This window comes from Perissodus microlepis, chromosome 7 (genome assembly GCF_051167445.1).
Source record: "Perissodus microlepis isolate ML-2025 ecotype Zambia chromosome 7, ASM5116744v1, whole genome shotgun sequence".
Classification (NCBI taxonomy): Eukaryota; Metazoa; Chordata; class Actinopteri; order Cichliformes; family Cichlidae; genus Perissodus; species Perissodus microlepis.
This window is the reverse complement of record NC_140467.1, coordinates 24,488,842-24,504,838: the sequence shown is the minus strand read 5'-3', so window position 1 is coordinate 24,504,838 and position 15,997 is coordinate 24,488,842. Positions and strand designations below refer to the sequence as shown.

Genomic DNA, 15,997 nt, shown 5'->3' with positions numbered 1-15,997 from the left:
GCCCTGGCAAGAATATTTTCTGCTCAGAGGCCCTTTTAACTCAAACATCAAGTCCCAGCTTGATCCAATCTTTGGAAACCTTTCTAAGTCTTCTTCTTCTTCTTCTTTTTTTTTTTAAAGAGACAAACTCTAAAGAACAAAGAAAATGTTTCGGAATATTTAGTAATAAGTAATAATAAGTATGCAAATATGTTTTTATACAGAAAAGTTTTGACTTTAAATACGTTTTTCTGTTAAAATAAGATTAATTTATGTTGTCAAAACACTGAAGACCTTAAGTAACTAAAATACTATAGGCACTACAATCTCCTGATTTACAAATGAAATTGACACAAAGCTAAAGCATGAAAAACATATTGCCATCATCGTGTCATTTTTGTGATAAATCAGTACAAACCAGAAATATTATACATGAACCAGGCTGTTGTTGTTGTTTTAACTTTTGTTGTTTATTTTTTAACTTTCGTTACCATTCTGTTTTTCATGCACTCTGAGTTTTACTTTCATCTTGCAAATATGCAACTTTTTAAAAACCTTTTTTCACTAAATTATCTTACTGTTGATTGTATTTGTCCAAAACTGTTTCCAAATTCTTTGCATCATTTATTCTAACCTGACACCCTAAACCCACTCACCAGTTAGTATTTTAATTAGATAAGGATCTACCAGAGAGAAGAAACTGTTTCCTCTGACATATGAAACAGCAAAAAAATTACTTGAGAAACACTGAAGTATTATGACAAGCCACTGAAGACAGCAACAGGTAGGAGCTAAAACACTACATTATATCCAAAAAATGTTGACTGATTTGAAAAGAATAGTGAGATAACCTAGTAAGATAAAGGATATTATTAAAAAGATTTGATCTTTTTAAAATGTGGACAATTTGTTTACAGATATGCTGTGAAATCCTTAACTCATTTTTAATTGTATATTGATTTACCAGGATGAGCAAAAAGGACATCAAAAACAGAATGTAGTTAACATATGTATTCACATTCACAAGGGCTCTATCTGAACACCAAATATGAAGGAAGGTTTTACAAATATCTTTATTTTATATCATTATTTAGCACTTATCATTCCAAATCCATTGTAAATGACTATTTTGCTGGTTACAAATAGTATCCTCCACAAACAAAAAGTTAATTTTGTCAGTATAAATGGTTATTGATCAAGAGGAAAAAGAAGAACTGCAAAGGACTCAGTCTAAAAGGCCAAATCTATTTTGTTGTTGTTCCTGGTTAGAGATCAGTAAGTCACACTAAAATTAAATAAATCATATTTTTAAAATATTTTTTAGAATGTGTATTAATGGCATTTCGAGTCATGACTTGATAACATGTTCAGTTCTCCTACACAATATCATTTTTAAAATGATATGCTGTTTAAAATTGGTCATAAATATGAATATTTTTTAAATATATAATGAAATAAAAGTTTATGGCATGAACATATGAAATTGTTAGGGACTACAATTAGTCTGTTTTCATAAATTTTCCCCTACAGATGATAATTAGGCAAGTGAACTTGAACTCTGAACACTCAGGGAGTGTCCTTACACTACTCTAGGTGAATAGAGCAGATTGTTCAGCCACTGGGTGAACTTCAAGATTTGGTTCATCATTCCAAGCACTTATGTGTATGTTCTAGCACCTAAAATTGTCTAATGTTCCCTGTTTTGCTGATAATGATCATTTACATAAATTGGGGCCACTGCTGACATTTTAAGCTCTGAGCACAACGCATGCACATAGCAGAGCTATATCATATTTATCTTCCTCTTTCTCTTTCACACAGACATAAAATAATAATGGAGGAAGTATCTTACATTCTAACTGCAGAAACAGCTTTGTGTCCTGTTATATTCATATTATAAAAGTAGTATTTAACTTCTGCAGCTTCAAGTGGAGCTCTTTCAGAACTATTTTGTATCAACTGATGATCTAATAGAGCATCTAATAACTGTTTTCTCCATTAATTGTTTGAGATGTAAAAATTATGAAAAGTCATCTTTCACCGAGAGTCATATTTCAAATAACTTCAAATGTGATCAAAAGTGCCCACTTTTAGCCCATCTTAAGAAGACGGAGTTTGGTTATTTTAAAGAGAAAACAGAGTTTGTCAAAATAGCTATGATTTATGTTGATGTTTGCTGACTTTTATCCACTGTCTGCCCTGCTTGTCCAGACCTATTACCATGGCCCCAACCTTCTTCTCCTCTGTTGGCTTCTGTGTAATTGGATCTATCACCTTAGCCCTTGCCCTACCTCCAACTGAGCCACCACTCATTAATAACCATCCCTTTGTGGCTATATGGAATGCGCCAGTCGAGCACTGTAAACGTCTTCACATCCTGTTGGACACTGCAGCCTTCCAGTCAGTGACGACACCCGCAGCTGTGCCAGGCCAGTTTCTCACCATCTTCTATGAGGACCGCCTTGGCCTTTACCCTAGAGCTGATTCTGTCAAGCATAAGCTCTACAGCGGTGGGGTCCCCCAAAATGGCAACCTGAAAGAGCACCTGGCCAGAGCCCAAAAACAAATAGATCACTACATCTCCCAGGATTCTTCTCCTGGGCTGGCTGTCATTGACTGGGAATCCTGGCGCCCCCTGTGGGACCAGAACTGGGGTTCAAAACGCATTTATCAGAAATTGTCCATCAGTCGTACCCTGCAGATGCACCCATTCTTATCATTAAAGCAAATTCTTAAACTGGCAAAGAAACAGTTCCAGCGGGCTGGACGTCACTTCATGGAAAAAACCATTAGCCTTGGTACTGGTGAGCGTCCAAACCGCCGATGGGGCTTCTACCTGTTTCCTGATTGCTACAACTATGGATGGAACAAGCTTGGCTACACGGGAGAGTGCTCCCACAAGACCCACAAGCAGAACAACCAGATGCTTTGGTTGTGGGAACGCAGCACAGCTCTCTTCCCATCAGTCTACCTTCACCAGAATCTGAGGAACTCTCCCCGGGCTGCGCTCTTTGTTCGTAACCGTGTTCTTGAGGCTCTGAGGGTGGCAGCATTGCCTAAACGTCCTTACGTTATGCCAGTCTATGTCTATTGCAGGCCACTGTACCGGGATCAGACCAAAAAGTTTCAGACCAGGGTGAGTGTTTGTGTTAAAATCACATTTATGCACATTATTCACTTCGTCTTTATGATTACAATAAACAGCCCATCACATGAGGGTTTTGTCATTTGAACCTAAATAGTTATTAAATTTCTCACGTAAGAGCAAAAAGCATTCACAAGAACACAACAGAAAAACAACTCAACAAATGAAGAATTATTTTTTAAAAACTTTTGAAAACAACATAAAAACATCAATTAATACTGCTCTGAAAGGAGAATGAAGGACTCAATTTAGAACTAATGTGATAAAGGTTTGGAGTTCATTCACTTTGAACAGTTTGTAGTACCTTATATCAACTCTACCAAGGTTTATCTATAGGTTTTCTATACTGGATTCTAAAAGATCTGAATGAGAGAGAAGCTGTGGGGTGTTTTGGGGGCCTCGACGGTAGGGCATTAAATTACTTTGAGCCTTTTTATTTAAAAAAAAAATGTTTTGCTCCTGCTCTTTCAGAGAGATCTAATCAGCACGATCGGAGAGTCTGCAGCACTTGGAGCTTCTGGGGTCATAATATGGGGAGGTTCCTCAGACTACAACAACAAGGTAATTCACAGCTTACTGATATTTACTGGATGTTTTGATCAGATCTCCTGTCATTAAAGGATATTCTAACTCGACACAATATTGACACGTCAGCATTAAAAATCTACCAGCTGAGCAACGTGATTCCTTCTCAACATTGCAAATCCAGTGTTTGTTTGTTTCGTGAGAAGAGAAAAGACTTCAAGTATCACACGAGCCACCCGAAGTTTCTGCATTTGTCTTTAGCCATAAAAACTCTATATTAGTAACTCTTCACAGGTCTGAAAACAGGAACACAACTGGCCAGCCTTGCATCAACAAATAATTAACATGCCTTTGTTTCCTCTCTTAAGAGGAACTAACAGTTGTGACTGTTTATCTGTGTTTACCAGACATGTGAAAGAGGTATTGCAGCTTCATTTGCTGCAGCTGCTTTTTGATTTGGTATATCTTTGTCTCGTCATTTGATGTTCACACAATCACAATATCTTATTGTCTTACAACCAATTTAAAGTGGCACAACTGAATGCAAATTCTACTTAAGAATAAAACCGACCATTTAGATGGTTTTACTGCCACTATCCATGTTCTCAGTCCAGTTGACGTTCCTCCTTTGGACACAAACATTCATTAAGCAACATGTTTTACTTGGACTTTAATTACCCCAATAAAATATTTTTGCTGACATTCATCTTGAAGTTCTAAGATTTTTTTTTGTACATACTTTTTGAACACCTGAACCTCTCATATAAACTCCATCCTGTCTTTGCAGGCGTCCTGTGATGCTCTGTCCAAGTACCTGAGATCCACATTGAACCCTTACATTGCTAATGTGACTGCAGCCGCCAAGCTCTGCAGCGAAGTCTTGTGTCAGGGGAAGGGCCGCTGTGTCCGGAAGAGCAACAGCTCCCGCCACTACCTGCACCTAAACCCCACCCATTTCCACATCATACGAGCTGATAGGAAGTATGCGGCTATTGGCCTCCCTTCTGCTGCTGACCTCAGTGCCTGGGCTGAAAACTTTACCTGTCAGTGCTACGCAGGGCGGAACTGTTCTCCCAAACTAGTACACCCAACCACCATGAAACTCATTTGGATTTAATGTGTGAGGAAAGTAGAATTCTTTCATGTGATTATCTATCATTCATCTATTTTCCAAAAACAGAAAGGAATGTAAGTAAATGATTCCCTCAAAACATAGTGCTATTAATACTAATAACAATAACAACAACATCAACAATAATAATAATAATTGTTAAGACAAGCTATACTTTAAACTTCAGTTTTAACTATTTAAAAGTAAATGTGCCTTAATTAAACTAAAGTCAGCTCAACTAAACTGAATTTTGAAAAATATACCTTAATCTAAAGTTGAGTAGATGAAGCTTCTGTCTGTTACATTACAAAGACACTATTTGGAAAGACATTTGTAAACATTACCTGTGTTGTAAACATCTGAGCACAACTGTCAGTCATTTTTTATGAATTTAAATAGGCCAGTCATATAGGTTTGAACTTTGAATCTGGCCCAGATTCATCCATCAGTGTATAATTGGGTGAATGAGGCCTGTAGTGAAAATTGCTTTGAGTGATCAGTTAGAATAGAAAAAGTGCCTCTTCTGAGGCTTTGTTTAAACTTCAGCAGGTCATCTTGACACCTAAATTCAGTTGCTGGCCTAATTGGCTGATGACACATTAACAGTATGGGGTGGTTCAACAGATGTACCTAATGAAGTGGCCGCTGAGTGTATGAATCAACAAATAATAATAAATAATACAAAAGAAAAATGGAGACATTTCCTTAATAAATGACATGAGCAGAGCAACAACAATACAAATACATGCAAATATACATCCATGTCCTCAGAACAGTGACATCATTCTTCTATAGCATCTTATTCATGTGCTTGTAAATCAGAATGATTTGATGAATGAAATAAACACGAGTGTCACAAAGAGAATGAGTGTGTTTTGTGTTTGATAGATCTTTTTAAGTATATAGCTACTTTACCAGGTTTATTAACGGGATTAAAAGTAAATTTTTATTACAAATTATGAAAAAAACAACTAATGGTGACAACCTACAAAAATGATTTGCAACACATAAATTTGCACCATAATCCTAACTTTCCCATGACTGACCAAATATGTTATTTTTTCCATACTCCTTAAAAAATGTTTAAAGTTCTCCAGGCTTTCTGAAGGTCTTTAAAGATTTTCCTTGGACACTGACTCCTTATTCAGTGATTTTCAGTCTAGTCCTTGTGCCTGGCCATTTTTAAAGGAAGCAACAGTGGTGTACAAAATACAAGAAAAAGAAAAAACAAAACAAAATATAAGAAATAAAGAAATATGAGAAATATAACTTAGCTAAGAACTCCTTTTAAAATTTATATGTAGCCACATTATATGTTGTAAAAACATTTTATTTTAATTTATTCCCATTTTAATGTATGAAAAATGTACAACAGATGGACAGGATCTAAAAGTCATGTCCTTAAGAAAAAAGGAAAATCCAGCAAGGGCCTAATACAGAATTTGGGAGATGTTTCTGGCTCTTCAGTTGATCCATCCATAGTTAAAGCTTTATCAGAAATGGTCACAGTTCATGGGTGGTTATCAGGAGGCCATTCTTAACAAAGGGAAATGGGAATAAAAGGCAGAAGAATGCCAAATTAGACAACAACCAAATTTGTAATGTTTGCTAAACATTATTGTCAATAAGTAAGTAGGAGGTCAAAAGAGAGGTTAAACAGTGAGTGTCTACAGCCATCTGTAAAACACACAGGAGGCTCTGTTGTGCTTTGAGGCTGGTTTTCAGCCACTGATGTTGGATTAATGATGTTGGACTTTACTTTTCTGGATTAATAACCCAGAAAAGTAAAGTCAGATTTTGGAAAGACTGTGATTTGAAACAGCTGCCACAGTCCCTGCGCCTGCCCGGTCAGCCCCGCGGCTACAAATATTTTGGTTTGGCTTTTGCTTTCTTGTGCGCGGTACTATCGCCCTGCCTGGGCGGAGCTCATGTTGGGCTCTCGCCTTCACCCACACACCTGCAGTTAATCACCCACCTGTGATTCATCACTTTGTTTGCTGGCCTCTTCATAAGGCAGGAGCGCTGAGCTACTCGTCGCTGGAATATTGAGTAACTCATGTTAGTGAAAGCTCAGCTCTGCAGACTTCTGGTTCTCCTAGTGCTAGCTTTGGAATTAACGTTCGTTTTTGTAAATAGATTTCCCGGACCTGTCCCGAATCATGAACCTTGGATCCCCTGAGTGTGAGGAAGGAATTCCCCGCGAGCAGCGAGAGGAGCTGAGTGAGTGTGGTGATCCCATTTCCACTAACCCAGTGGATCCCTGGAAACCCCCACCTTCCCCCCACCTGTATATAGAGCACCTGGTGTTGCTTAATAAAGAACTGTGTAACTGTATTCCTCAGTCTACGCCTGAGTCCGTCCCGCCTGACAACAGTTTCCTTTTACAGCATGGCAATGATCCCAAACATGTAATGCAGTAAAAGCATACACAGATAGAAGAATACACAACACAACACTATCTGCCTCCCAAGAACCTGAAACTCAACATTATAAAAATAAACATTACATTGTTTCAAAAATTGAAGATTTTTTCCACAACTAAAGAACTAGGGCTGGGAATTGATAAGAGTTTAGCCATTCTGATTCCATTATCGATTCAATTCTCTTATCAATTCTCACTGTTGTAATCATGATTGCTAAACAGAATTACAATATTACTATTTTGCAGACTGACTGCCTGCTATGTGGTCAAATGCTTTTGCATGTTGGAGGTATTTCCCCTCTTTGTTGAGATCACTGTTGGGGTCATTTTTTGATACTCAAAAGAGTAACGTATTACACATACTATACAGAATATTTTTCTTACAGTAATGCAGTACATTACATTACTGTTTCTATGTAAAATAAACTTAAATATGTTGTCTCACAATTATCATTTAAGAATATAAACCTATCAGTTACAGTCCCACACACCAGCACAAATACCTATCCTAATGAGGACATACATATTATCTTCCTCTTATTAGCTAAGTATGGGCACAAAGCAAAGGAAAACCAGTCTTTGTAACACAGTGTTTCTATTTTAGAAACCTGAACAGGTAGAAACGGAGGATCATCATTTTTTTACCTGTTGAAGTTCAGGGTCTGGCTGCTGGGGTGAGATCAGCATTTGCTCAGATTTAACTTTACTCTGGATTCTTTGCTAGCTTAATGTTAGCATGCTGTCTGTGTGCTGCTTTCTGTCCTGGATCCAGTTTGCACTATGGCATCGTGCTCTCTGAACTACTGGGCACTGGTTCTTGATTCCCATCCGTATATAGTTCCACAAAGGTTAGACTATTTGTACTGTAGACTTATTGGGTTTCAAATCTTAACCAAACAAGAGATTTCCTTAAAATGAGACTTAGACTTAGAGTTTTTTATTGTCATTGTGCAGTTTCTTGCACAATGAAATTGGGTAGGTGGACCACAAAGGTGCAAAGGTAAGAAGAGAAAACAATATACAACAAGGGGAAAACAAATAAATAAATAAAATAAAATAAAAAGCATATAAGTATACATATATGTGAGTGAAACTATATACATGGAGTATGCGTAAGAAACGTTGAAACAGAAACATTATGGGTCTGTATAAAATGACTAGTGTTAATCAAAGTTAGTAATTTGTAGAAACAGTTTACAGAATTTAATTACTTGGCACAATTTAAAATATACCCTTCCTTTTGTTATGTAAAAACAACATTTAAAAATCTGTTGTTATGAGTAAAGATCTTTGGTGAAACCAGCCACCTGGTCCATACATTTTATCACTTTGATAACTAACCTAAAGGTGGATTTCCTTCTTATTACATTTCCACAAACAAATGACCAAGTTCAAACACTCACATTCTTTGCGTGTCTGGACAGAGACTTTGTCTGCGAGTGGTAGGACAGATTGTCCTCAACCCAGAGGTTCCTCAGCTATCTTCCTCCAGGCAGTAAGGAGGGAACCTGGAACACATCAAGACAGCCCAAAAAGGAGGGAACACCTCAAGGAAGCAGATCATTCAGCTCTGACAAGCTACCACAAGTGTTCCACCTATAATTCAAGCACTTGCAAGAGCTTATTTAAAGAGGAGACTAATGGGTATTAATTACTCACTGAGGGCTTACTTTGGACCAAAACAAATTGGACCCCCAGAACAAGTAAGTACATAATTAATGATATCTCATTTACCTGATTAACATGTTTATATTTAAAGTTTGATTGAGAGTTTAGTAGGGATTTATTATAGGGTCAAGTTTGCCAGCACCTCTGAAGTGCTTTCTACTTTAAATATAACTTGGCAAGAGTGTAGTGTTGAATAAATAGAACTCAAATAAAACTGTCATTATGTGGGTTAGGAAACATTTTCTAAGGTCAAGGGTTTTTTTTTTAAATAACTGTTAAAACTATGTTAATCCCAGGGATGGTCCTTGCAAAACTACACCCAGTTCACAAAATGCTTTAACACTGTTTGAAATGTAAATAAACACAGAATTTAATGATTTGCAAATCTCATGAACCCATATTTTATTCACAATAAAACAAAAAACATATTAAATGTCTGAATTGAGAAGATACACAATGTTAAAAAAATATTAACTCATTTTAAATTTGATTTTTTGTGAAAAGTAAATTGTACTATAAAAAACAATTGGATGAACATTTGAAAACTAATCAGGTTAACCGGCAACAGACTATTGTAATTCATTATCATCAGGATGTCCTAAAAACTCCCTGAAAAGCCTTCATTTGATCCAAAATGCTGCATTTGATCCAAAGGCTTAATTTCTTCTTAGGAGAGTTGTAGATTTGAGGAATAGATGGTTAAAGAGCGCTGACAGGTACTAGCAAGAAAGAGCATATTTCTCTCATACTGGCTTCTCTTTATTGGCTCCCTGTTAAATCCAGAATCAAATTTTAAATCCTTCCCCTCACATACAAAGTGTTTAAATAATCAGGCCTCATCTTATCTTAAAGACCTCATAATACCATTTCACCAAAGTAGAGCACTTCGCTCTGATACTGCAGGCTTACTAGTGGTTCCTAACCCAAGCACACACACACACACACACACACACACACACACACACACACACTAGCCGCTTATCCTAACGCTAACCATCAAAAATGAATGCCTAATCCTAAACCTCAGCCTAAACCTAACCATAACCTAATTGGAAGCCTGACACTAAAACCACATTTTGAGCCCAAACATTGCCTTCAAACTCGTAGGGATGGGCATTTTATCACCATAAGTGACTGCTATTATAGTAAAGTAGAAGTAGAATACAAAACCTTTATATAAACAGCAGTCCATTTAACATTTATTTAGTTGTTGCAATCAACTCATTTAAATATTTCAGATCAACAGAAACATTTTAATTATATTAAACAAAGGTAACCAAGGTAAATACAAAATACTTTCAAGTGATGATTTCATTTCTTAAGGATAAAAAGATATCCCCCCACAGCCTTTGGCAATTCAGAGTGGAAACCTTTTGTGGAAATTTCACATTGCTATTATCAATATTTCTTGTAACTTTGTAACTGTTCCAAGTGAATTGAGAACATCAGAGACATTAACTGTACCTACTGAGTAGCTACATTTCTGTTATACAACAAGGGAAGACCAAAGGGAAAGCCAAGCAATTGCTTAGTCAGCTCTTTTTCTTCAGTATATTGAGAACACAACACATCTTCTGCTAAAAAAAGAGCAAGTCATAAGGTTTCACTGCTGTCTGCAAAGCATGGGGGAAAAAAACTAAATCCTGGTGAAATCGCTTTGTGTGAAAAATAATCTTGAGCATTGAATCAATAAGATGCTCTAAAGACTTGCACCCTGCCATTACTTAACCCAACTTCTCTTACATTTACTAACAAGAATATATACCATTAGTTCATCAAGTTCAATAAAACTAAAATTGAAAATTTGAAGAAAAAAAAAACTTTGTTGATGAAGATTTAGCAATTTTATTGTGTTTGTAACTGTATTTGCAACATTTGTAAATCTTCCAAAAGTTATTGTTTTGGAAGATTTTATAAGATGGAATTTTGTTTAGATATATGGTGTTATTAATAAGTGCTCTTATTAATGTAGCTTTATAAAAACTTTTGCTCCTGCAAAAGGAATTTAGGAATTTAGTGTCTTTGCATGTGAAGCTAAATACTGAAGTCGTCACTTCGTGAACATGCAGGGGCAAGCCCGTCTTGTTGTCATGCATACAAAAGAAATGTTGGAATGTGGTAAGAACAAGAAAATGTTGGGAAAATTAAGAAATGATTCAATAATGAAATTCCATCTTTTATACTTTGCCCCTTTTGAAGACAGAAAAAGAGCAATAAGTCTGGCATCAGCACAAATCTGTCCAAGCAAGATGAATATCAATATCAGGGCCTCGAACCTACATGGTGTTTGTTTCCTTTTATGACAGATCTCATTCTTGTTACAAAATGTATGGAGTGAAACTGATCCATGAAACACAGCATTTTTTATTCCTGTTTGTCAGCGCAATGGCCCTGATATCCTCCTGTAGGTCCTTACCCCATCCTTCCTGGCCATCACTTCATGTTCACATTGAATGCTCCAACTGAACTGTGTAACATCCACTTTGGTATGCCCCTTGACCTCTCCTACTTCAGCTTTGTCAGCAGCACCCTGAAAACGGTGACCAACCAAAGCATCTCCATATTTTACATCTTTCCCTATATTGACGAAGACACTGGAGAAATGCATGATGAAGGTTTGCCGCAAATAATAGACATGCAGGACCACCATGACAATGCTGCAGATGACATCAAGCACTATATTCCCACCGATGGACCTGGCCTGGCTGTGCTTGACTTTGAAGAGTGGAGACCGCAGTGGATTCGAACCTGGGGAAGCAAAGATATCTACCGAGAGGTTTCCATCAAAAAGGTCAAAAAGAAGAACACTTCACTTTCTAAAGATGAGGCAGAGGAAAGGGCAAAGATTGTGTTTGAAAGAGCAGCCAAGAGGTATTTTGTCCGATCCATCCAAATTGGGAAGAAACTGAGGCCAAAAAGACTTTGGGGTTACTACTTGTATCCTGACTGCTATAACTATGACTACAACCAGGACATGGTGGTCTTCACTGGAGAGTGTCCTGATATTGACAAGCAGAGGAATGACAATCTTTTGTGGCTCTGAAAAGAGTCCACGGCACTCTTTCCTTCCATCTACCTGGAGTTGGTCCTCAAAGACTCCTGGAAAGCTCGTTTGTTTGTTCGCCATCGCATCCAGGAAGCCATGAGGGTATCAACCCTCCCCCAAAGCACCTATTCAATCCCTATCTATGCCTACATAAGACCTGTGTACAAGGACAGCATTGATGACTATGTGTCAGAAGTAAGACATCACTGCTCAACACACAGTATTATATTACCTTGAGAAACAATTTGTGCTCTGTGTGCCTCACCAATCCTTGATGGAATGAAAGGTATCTGCCATCCAACATAGAATTTAGGGATGAACTACTTTCTAAGTACAAGGCTCTCATTCACAGTAAACTTTGTTCACTAACATCTTCCAGCACTATAGCTCAGGCTTCAGGCTATTCAAAAAACTTTTTTTTTCAGGCAGATGTTTTCCTCATCTTTATTCATTCTAATGTCAAAGTAGACAGTGAATCATGGAAAGCTACTTTAGCAGAGCACAGAGTACATGGAAACATACAATTCAGTTTTTTGTTTGTTTGCTTTTGTTTTTTGTTCTTATGTTTCAATTTTTAAAAGCCTTCAAAAGTGAAACCAGTATTAATTGTCCTGAAGCTACATTCTTTGTTATCCTTATCTTTATAAAAGTTTTAACTCTAATAAGTGTATTATTTACTCACTGGATTAAACTAAAGCTTTAAGGGAACAACAATAAACATGGTTTGTTTACTTAATTTCCCATCAAATCTTCCATTATACTCAGGATTACACCCACGTGCCTGCACTCAGTCTTAAACAATGATTTCATAAAAACCTGTAACAATACATGACATTTAAAAACACACATACAAACACATGTTATCAGGGAATTAGGTAATTGCTCCAAAGTATGTATTTTAGGGAATAGACTTGTTTTAGTCTTATACATGAATAATGAGTTTCAACTATCAGTCAACATTACTCTGACTCTTTCTGTTCTGTTTGTGCAGTTTGATCTGGTTAACACCATTGGAGAAGCTGCTGCTCTGGGCGCTGCTGGCGTCATATCTTGGGGAGACATGAATGTCACGGACACAGAGGTAGATTGTACTTTTGATAGGAAATTGGTTGCTTTTAGGTATCTTTCATGCAAGACTTCAATCATAACGATGCACAACATCACTTGGAGCAGGTTATGAACATGTACATTGTGAATGTTTCCACTGCAACACGCCTCTGCAGTGATGCACTTTGCCAGGGCCAAGGTCGCTGTATAAGGAAGCACTGGGATGATGACGTGTTCCTTCATCTGCACTCATGTCGCTACCGGATCAAGCAGCAACACTGGGGTGGACCTTTGACTGTGAGCGGTGGTCTTTCACAAGATGACATCAACTTGTTCGACAAAAACTTTGACTGCATGTGCTATACTGAAAAGCCATGCCGGTCGGTCATTACGCTCAATGTCATTCACGACGCAGTCATCAACACAAGGAACCGCGCTGCTGATAGGACACACTCCATCCTCCATGTACATTTATATTCGTGTGTCTTGGTGTGGGTGTTTGTGAGTGAGTAAGTGAGTGTGTTTGTGTATGTGTGTTTGCCTTTGCCTCTGCTGGATAGACGATCATAAGTTTGTTTAAAGGAACTTTTTATTTCATTTCAACAGCCTTCTTTCATATAATATGTCTAAACTAAAAAAGGGTTAAAATGGATTTAACCTGTGTTTTTGTGATTACCTGTCAATTATATACCGATAATTGACACCAAAGATCAGAAAGAACTGGGTATATCCTGTGCCATGTTCCATAATGGCTCTTATCTTGCCACAAGAGGTCACCACAGTAGGAGTTTTTACCAGCACAAAATTCACAACCAAATACTGCCTTATGCTATTATTATTAGGCATTTACACAATAAAAGCCTCCCAAAATGTAATCAATAAAAAATGCAACATTGTGATGCTAAAATTAACAACCTCAGGCCCTCTACTGGCCCTCGCATTGGCTCTTATCTGCTGTGGTACTTAAAGCCAGCTGGTTAATAAAATAACTATGATAACAATTATCAGCTGCAACTAACATAATTTCTTTGTCACTGTACTAGTGAGTAGTGAATATAACATGCTTAGCATTAGGATTTTTGAACAATATAGTGTCAGGTGTGTTTTAATAACAGACACAGGTGGTGCTCTTTCTATGACACCAACTTAAGCAACCCCCTTTTCTATCTGAAAAAAGAACATCATTTTATTTCCAAATCAAATTTTTTTGCACCTCTTAAAAAGATATGCATTACAAACAACTTGAATAAGCAAGACATTCAACTGAATTTTGATGAGGTCCAGAAAGGGCATTTTTCTTGCACTGAAAAATAAAGTTGCATGCAAGAATACGCATGCTAAAAATTCTACAATTCCATAAATGTTTCTGCCATAAAAAACAGAAAGAATTACTACTGTGGTATTTCAACCCTAAGTGTTAGAAAAGATGATCACTTATAATAGTGGGAGATTTGAGTTAAAAGTGCTCATATTTTACAGGAAAAGTTTAACTGGGATGCAGAGTGGAAGACTATTACCACACTCACATCCACATGTTAAACACAGGGCTACAGCTGGTTAGATTAGCTAACCATAAAGACTGGAAATAAGTGGAGACTAACCTGCCTCAATACAATGATTCAAAACGTTAAAGTGACAACAAGATGCATTGTCCACTGTAAAAATGTGCTGTATTGTGGTATGTGCAGAGTGCAGTACTGAGACATTCACTCATTGTTTAGTTGTGTGAATAACTGAATTCCAGGGCACAGTGACATTTTATGTTAGAACACATGTTTGGCTTCTGTTCACGTCCTCTCATCTATATTCAGGAGTGGTCAGCATTCAGAAGAATTCAGTATCTGCCTGCCTGTTGTGGGCTGCATGAATATTTTATGTCTGGGTTCTCTTCCTGGTTTCTGCTGTGATTTGAAAGTTTAGCAACCATTTGAAATTCTGAGCTTTTTTCCTTCTTTGTTTTGTTTTGTTTTTTTCTTTGATTCTTACACAGTTAATTAGAATGTGATCAGAAGTAAACTGCTGTAGAAAAACAATAGGCACTACTTTTTTATTACTTAGATTCAGATGAAATTACATAAAACAACACTGTCATCAAACAAAACAGGCAAACAAAAGTAAGACTCCATATGCAGGCTGGTACTTTTCAAAACATTGTATTACCAGATAATTATCGGTGATTTGCATATCACCTTAATGTTGCAGCTAGATTATACACTGCTGGTTAGCTTTATATATAAAACTACATCTTATAGTTTTACTAGATTTGGATTTAAAGACTGTAAAAAAAAAAAAAAAGAATAACTAAACCAGGGGTCCTGTTCTCCTCTTCACTGGTATCTCAGCACTGGTATACTTATCTTACAGGTGCGTCTTTAACATTTGAACTAGAGCTCCTAAACAGCTGACAGACATTTATGATCAAAAACATAATACTGAATCACAGTGTAACAGCTGTCCTCTGAAATCTAGCTAAGTGACCTTACAATTACATGCACAGACATAATCAAAGGATTGGATACATAACTACTTTGCAGCTTTGTGCAGTGATTTACACAGTCAGACAAATTCTGCGACTATTTTAGTCATTTTAAAAAATAAACAAATACATCCAACACTGTTAACTAAACCTCAGCATAGGGTTAGGTGTAGAGGGGAAAGTTGAACAAGACAGGTGAACATAATTTCGTCACTCTTTGGTGATACTATTTCCACCGTGAGGCCTCACTGTACATGTATAAACTGTCAAAAAAGAACTGATCCACAGTCTCTTCCTGGTAGAGCCGTCACCCTTTGTGCTTTGGCAGTCTGGTCCCAGCCTGGCCCAGCTTGGCTCAGCTCAGCTGCCTGTATAATCTGTTCTGTCAGATGGAAACTGTCGTCCGGGGGTAATAAGAGCTTTATTGTCCTGATACTTCTGCTTTGTTGGGGATTGCAGAGCATTTCTAGGTCACTGGCTGTGACTGAATGTTCTGCTGACCATACTGATGCTTCACTGAGGAAACGCACTCGCTTCCCATGCTGATCCTACCCCACCCTTTCACCCAGCACTTTTGG

General features: G+C 37.3%; 1 protein-coding gene and 1 pseudogene across 1 annotated transcript; both read left to right on the top strand.

The window, feature by feature from the left end:
- Nucleotides 1–1,382: 1,382 nt before the first annotated feature.
- On the top strand, nucleotides 1,383–5,637 carry LOC146383137 (hyaluronidase PH-20-like). The gene is made up of 3 exons (XM_084934315.1): nucleotides 1,383–3,115; nucleotides 3,596–3,685; nucleotides 4,437–5,637. Exons 1-3 carry the CDS (start codon nucleotides 2,201–2,203, stop codon nucleotides 4,764–4,766), a joined length of 1,335 nt encoding a protein of 444 aa, XP_084790441.1. The 5' UTR covers nucleotides 1,383–2,200; the 3' UTR covers nucleotides 4,767–5,637.
- Nucleotides 5,638–11,130: 5,493 nt separating this feature from the next.
- LOC146383136 (hyaluronidase PH-20-like) lies at nucleotides 11,131–13,456 on the top strand (annotated as a pseudogene).
- Nucleotides 13,457–15,997: the final 2,541 nt, after the last annotated feature.